Source organism: Colossoma macropomum, unplaced genomic scaffold (assembly GCF_904425465.1).
Source record: "Colossoma macropomum unplaced genomic scaffold, Colossoma_macropomum, whole genome shotgun sequence".
Taxonomy (NCBI): Eukaryota; Metazoa; Chordata; class Actinopteri; order Characiformes; family Serrasalmidae; genus Colossoma; species Colossoma macropomum.
The window spans coordinates 2,782,895-2,788,846 of record NW_023494799.1 but is presented as its reverse complement, the minus strand read 5'-3'; the positions used below and the strand labels follow the sequence as shown (position 1 = coordinate 2,788,846).

General features: G+C 36.2%; 1 protein-coding gene across 1 annotated transcript in view; it reads right to left on the bottom strand.

Moving 5' to 3' along the window:
• Positions 1-133: 133 nt before the first annotated feature.
• Positions 134-5,952, bottom strand: part of dnajc19 (DnaJ (Hsp40) homolog, subfamily C, member 19) — a 6,166-nt gene continuing 347 nt past the window's right edge. The window contains exons 2-6 of the mRNA XM_036586222.1: positions 3,014-3,065; positions 2,813-2,886; positions 1,319-1,398; positions 1,165-1,235; positions 134-277 (exon numbers count right to left, since the gene is read on the bottom strand). Of these exons, the coding sequence (XP_036442115.1) occupies positions 207-277; positions 1,165-1,235; positions 1,319-1,398; positions 2,813-2,886; positions 3,014-3,065 (348 nt within the window). The 3' untranslated portion in view covers positions 134-206. The remainder of the gene's footprint in view (positions 278-1,164; positions 1,236-1,318; positions 1,399-2,812; positions 2,887-3,013; positions 3,066-5,952) is intronic.

Genomic DNA, 5,952 nt, shown 5'->3' with positions numbered 1-5,952 from the left:
GCCAATCTTTCCAGTTATTATCATTATCATTATTATTATTGTTGTTGTTGTTGTTATTATTATTATTATTATTATTAATGTAAGTGTAAGGGTAGATTGGCATATTTTGTAAAAATGAGAGAAATGAAACTTGTGGTACAATAAACGATTTTAATGATCACAGAACTCAAGTGCAGACAGGGCTCAATCAGTGAGTATGTAATAAACTATTTCTTGGCTTGACCGTCAAGTAAATCTTTAGCTTCGTTTATTTTTGCTGCAAGATACGGAGATCCACCTGCCGAGGGGAGAAGACAGTGAAGGTTCTCAGTTGTTTCAAGTTGCACAAGTTTCAAATAAAACTTGGGTCTAAAAGTTAAAAGATGCATCATGTTCTTAACTGTCATTAGTTCCCTTCATAAAGCTGTTATAAAATGCTGTTCTTTGCTAAAAGTTAGTTTTGGATACATTTTGTGCACATTTTTGTTGTTCTAACTATAAAGGTGCCAAAAAGGCTTTTTGCACAATGCTGTAAAAGAACCATGTTTGATAGTATATGTAACATTTTTAAAGTTTTGAAAACAAGGTAAAGGTTCTAGATAGAAAACAGTAGAGAGCCTTAACATTGTAAAGGTTCTTTTAAACCTTTAAAAGATTCATACACTCCATCAAACATGGTTCTTTGAGCAAAGCCATAGAAAAAACACTTTTGGTTCCTAGAAGAACCATGTTTGATATTGTATGGAACCTTAAGTTTTTAAAGAACCTTAAAAAGTTAAAGGTTCTAGATAGAGAGCAATAGAGAGCTTTAAGGTTTTTTTTTTTAAAAGGTTCCATACACTATAAAACATGGTTCTTTGAACAATGCCATAGAATTACTATGTTTGATACTGTATGGAACCTTATGAAAGTTTTGAAAACTTAAGGTAAAGGTTCTAGATAGAACTGTAGCGAGCCTTAACATTGTGAAGGTTTTTTTAAACTTTTAAAACACTCTATTAAACGTGTACTTATGGAACCAAAAGTGGTTCTTCTGTTGCTTTGTGCAAAGAACCCATTGGCATCTTTTTTTTAGAGAAAGAAGTTATCAGCATGTCATCTGCAATATTTCACAGATAAAAACTATAGGTGGACAATATCGGCCGGTACCGGTCAGGCTGTTTTTAAGCCGGGAGACGTTCTTACCTCGGTCAGGATGATTTAGAACCATAAGCTTTCTGTGTGCCTCTCTGAGCTTGTTTTTGTTGGCAGTGGGACTAAAAGGAGGAGGAGGAGAAATACTTTAATATTCACCCAGCGCAGTGGTGCACATACACATCCAACACATCACCTGAGATACCTGACTCCAAGAATAAGAGCAGCTTCTCTCTTCGTCATCTTTGGTTCAAAACCTCCTCTGTAGAAACCGCTTCCGAAAGCCTGCAACAGTACATTAAACAGCCTTTGGACTGGTTTCTGATACGAACATTAACGAGAAAATTTCTGCCTAATTAAATAGTTAAGATGTAAATAAAACTTCTTAACAGAAAGTTATTCCAAGAAATGGTTATGAATTCACTGCCTGATGTCTGAGACACTGTTTTATCATAGTATTGAGAAGATTTTGGCCTAGAATTTATTTTTAAGGCCATGAGAGTTACATGCATGTAAATAAATAGTAGAAAAACGAAATGTATATATTTGTTGTAGTCACGGCGACCCCTGGTTCCTATCACCACCACTGTAAAGACATCTGAACCATTTCACACTAAACCACTCTGAATCTCTCTGTTTACATCTCACACACTGAATTATGGAGAAATTTTGCTGCATTCTTCTAAACAACATAAAAACAACACGTTTATTTGTATTCATTCTCATTATACATCACGTTTACTAGCAAAAACACATTTGCTGACAAAGATAAATAGTTTTAAAAAGGTTTTCAGGGCTACTTAAAACATTTGCACATATCCTTTTTAGTAAACAGTGCATTTCCAGTATATTAAGTCACTATTGCAATGTTCAGAATGATCAAAAACACAAGTAATTGTTAATATCAGCTATAGTGGGCTGAGTAATGCTTAATTTATAATTTTGGAATTGGGCCTCATCTCACCAGTTTAGACTGTTTTAAGAGAAAAGTGGTGCCAATAGATGCTGTAATATGTACATATGAAAGCTGTGAGCTTCACTGTAGGAGGGATTTGAGACAGTTAAATCGTATTTGCTCATATTTGGGACTTTATGGTCAGACTTTCTTATTACAGCCATAATTTCACCCCTCATTTTTCGATCATCCTTAAAACCACTTTTCACCCTTTTTCCCTTTGTATGAAAATTAGGCACTAGACAGAACCGTCACTTGTGGCAGGTAACTCAGAAATTTAATTTCTGTTTACTTCTTTTTTTTATTATAATCCTACATTTACTTTTTAATTTAATTATTTAAGCATCCTAATTTAATTTCTATGTAATGATTTTCTCTTTTAAATTTGTTTTAATCATGCATTAATTGGTCTTAATGGTGTTTTCAATTATGTTTTCACTTTTTTAAACAACTTTGTATTTTCTGACTGTACGTTCTCATTTGTAAAGCACTTTGAATGACAGCCGTGTATGAAAGGTGCTATATCAATAAACTTGCCTTGCCTTACATCTCAACCACTGAAGTTATGCAAAAATTTTGAAAAAAATTTGGTGGATTTCCACTTTAAGCCTGCAGGGTTTAAATGGTGAAACACCACTGACATTGCAGTTTAGTCCAAGACTAGTCTTAATCAATGTCTGCACGACTGGGCCGTTAAGTTGAAAGAGCACTCTTCAGTATCTTAAACGAGAGAGAGCTGCTTACAGTTTTAGGAAAAGCCTGGAGAGCTTGCTTCACTTGAGGCTCCATTTGCCTCATGGCCTGCATTGCGTAGCGTCCTGCATAAAAGAATCAAGAAATACAGCAACTGTGGATCACTGGAGACAAAAAATATGCATGTCCTTATTTTCTGATTAAATAATCCTTTTTTCAGGTTAAATTCAAATGTTCTTAATTCCTGCAAACCTGCAAATCCTGCTGCTGCCAAGGCAAGGCCCACGGCCACCGCGGTGCTGGCCTGGAAAAGAGACACAAACAATACGGCTTGATTACACCGTCTCATTAATGGAGAGGCAATTAGCATAATTCACCCAAACAGGCATGACAGGTCCCATCACAGTTATGGCAAATTCAGCTCATCTCATTTACCGGTGTTCTCCCTAAATCTAGATAGGTTCTTAATAATAATAACCAGGACATACAGAGAATTTTATGCCCTTCTTCAGTGGAACAGTTAGCCACCCTGTCCTGCCAGGGGTGAACTTTTCAATCAGGGTAGGTTAAATCCTTGATGCCTCATCATATTTCTGCTGATTTTACTCTGCTGGGTACTTAAAGGGGAATTCCAATGATTTTTCAAACTTTCTGCATAAACAGAGAGATTCAGAGTGGTTTGGTGTGAAATGGTTCAGATGTGTTTACAGTGGTGGTGATAGGAACCAGGGGTCGCCATGACTACAACACAAATATAGACATTTTATTTACTATCCAAAACCACCAGTGAACCTACACGAGTCTTCTGAGTTTATATGGGATGTTGATGATGGAAAATAGTGGAAAATCTGAAATAATAAGTTTTCTTTGGGGACTATTTTGCCTCACAGCGCCCTGCATGTATCCCTCCACCATGAATGGATAAAAAAAATACATTTTAGCCCCAAATCTTGTCAAAACTATCATAAAACAGTGTCTCAGTCATCAGGCAGTGAATTCATAACCATTTCATGTAGTAACTTTCTGTGAGGGAGCTTTTAGAGGTGGACGTCTGGTTCCTATCACCACCACTGTGAACAGTTCTGACTTGGTAAGTTTCTCTAGAACAGAGCGTTTCACACCAAACCACTCTGAATGCCTTTTTACATCTTGACCATTTAATTATGCTTAAATTTTGAAAAAATAAGCGGGAATTACTCTTTAAAACGAAACACCCCAAAGATAGTTCACTTTTTTTTTTTACATTTTGCAATTCTTAAACAAAGTGTGTTAATATATCATGGAAGAATTTAGAACAAAGTCCACAATTAAATTAACAACTAAATGCAGGATGCAAAATGCACAATATGAGATTTTGGAACATGCCCCGAATTCCCATGATCGGCCTGAATTAATGCTGGATGATACAGAGAAACTGATACAATATCCCCCCTCTGTATTTTCTCATTTGTGAAGCATTTTGAATGACAGCTGTGTATGAAAGGTGCTATATAAATAAACAAAAATAATGATTTGTCGATGTCTTGAAAACAAATTCAACAGAAAAAAACCTTACACATGCTATAAACGTCAATCAAATCACATTTCCAGGATCTGATTGCATTCAGCCACAAGGATGCTGGAAAGTGTGGGCTAGAGGGGTATAAAGCCCCCCAGCATTGGGCTGTGGAGCAGTGGAACTGTGTTCTCTGGAGTGATGGAGCTCCATCCAATACCTTTGCGATGAGTTGGAGTGATCCAGAACTAACCATCCAACATCAGTACCTGACCACAATAATGCTCAATCAAATCCTCACAGCAATGTTCTAACATCTAGAGCCTTCCCAGAAGAGTAGAGGCTGTAACTGCAGCACAGACTCACTATTAATACCCTTCATTTCCAGAGGTGGACAGTAACGAAGTAAATGTAATTCATTTCTGGACTTAAGTAGTTTTTTCCTGTATCTGTACTTTACTGAAGTTTTTCCATTTTGGGCGACTTTTTACTTTCACTCCACTACATTTCAAAAAGTCAGATATCTCACTTTTTACTCCACTACATTATGAGAAATCTGTCGTTACTTTTGGTTTATGTGTGCATAAAAACATAACATGTCAAAACGAAAGAAGCGCAAAGCAACAACACCAATCAGGGCACAGCGGTCACTTTGTTTTGAGCTTGTTTTGACCTGTTGGTCATACCGACCCAGTGCAGCACACGGTTCAACATCAGTGCAGCAGCGTAAAATTTTGGGAGTGTCTGTTCAACATAAATGATGAACCAACCTAACTTTGTGTAAATAGACCACAATATAGAAATATGTACACATATGTAGTTGTGACTGACGTGTCTTTTTCTGAATTTACACAAACACATTTCATTTTATAGTTAATTTTGGCTGAGTTTAAAGTCTTTATTAAATTTAAACTTGTAACTAAGTTGCAAATAAATCTTAAACTGAAACTTTGCTGGTTTGTAAAGTGATTTCAGAGCCACTCAGTTCTACCTGATGGAAACTGTTTGCCTTCAGTGTTTTGTGCTGATGATAATTTTAATAGACATCAGCGTCACTAATTAATGACTCTATTAAAAGACTGGTTTACCAAGAGAGACACTGGAGTATTTTCACCTAAAATGAGTTAATGAAGCGAGTCTTGTTACAAAAATGATAACAGGACATCAGAGTCATAATTAATCTTTTAGTACTTTCACTTTTGATACTTAAGTACATTTGAAGGAAATACTTTAGTACTTCTACTCAAGTGGAGGTCTGAAGGGAGGAACTTCTACTTTTACTGCAGTAATATTTTACCTTGGGTGTCTCTACTTTAACTCAAGTACATGGTTTGTGTACTTCATCCACCACTGTTCATTTCAGAAGAAACACTGGATGTCTACAAACTTTTAGCCACGGTGAGGATTTGACCTTGGAGATAATAACAACAAACTTAACTCACTCAGCACTTTTAATACAGTCCAGCTGCAGCACAAACCAAGACAGCAGGCAAAATAAACGATTTTGTACTTTATCCACGAGCAGATTTAGGAAACTGCTCTAAAGTGAACACAGTCTGATAGAGAACTCGGACAGAAATGACCAGCTCAGAAACTTCAGCACTGTCTGGTTAAGCAGATCCATCAAATATGTATATTTAATAACAGCAGCTGAATAATTAGCTCTGTATGATGTTTCAACTGTCTATAATTAAGC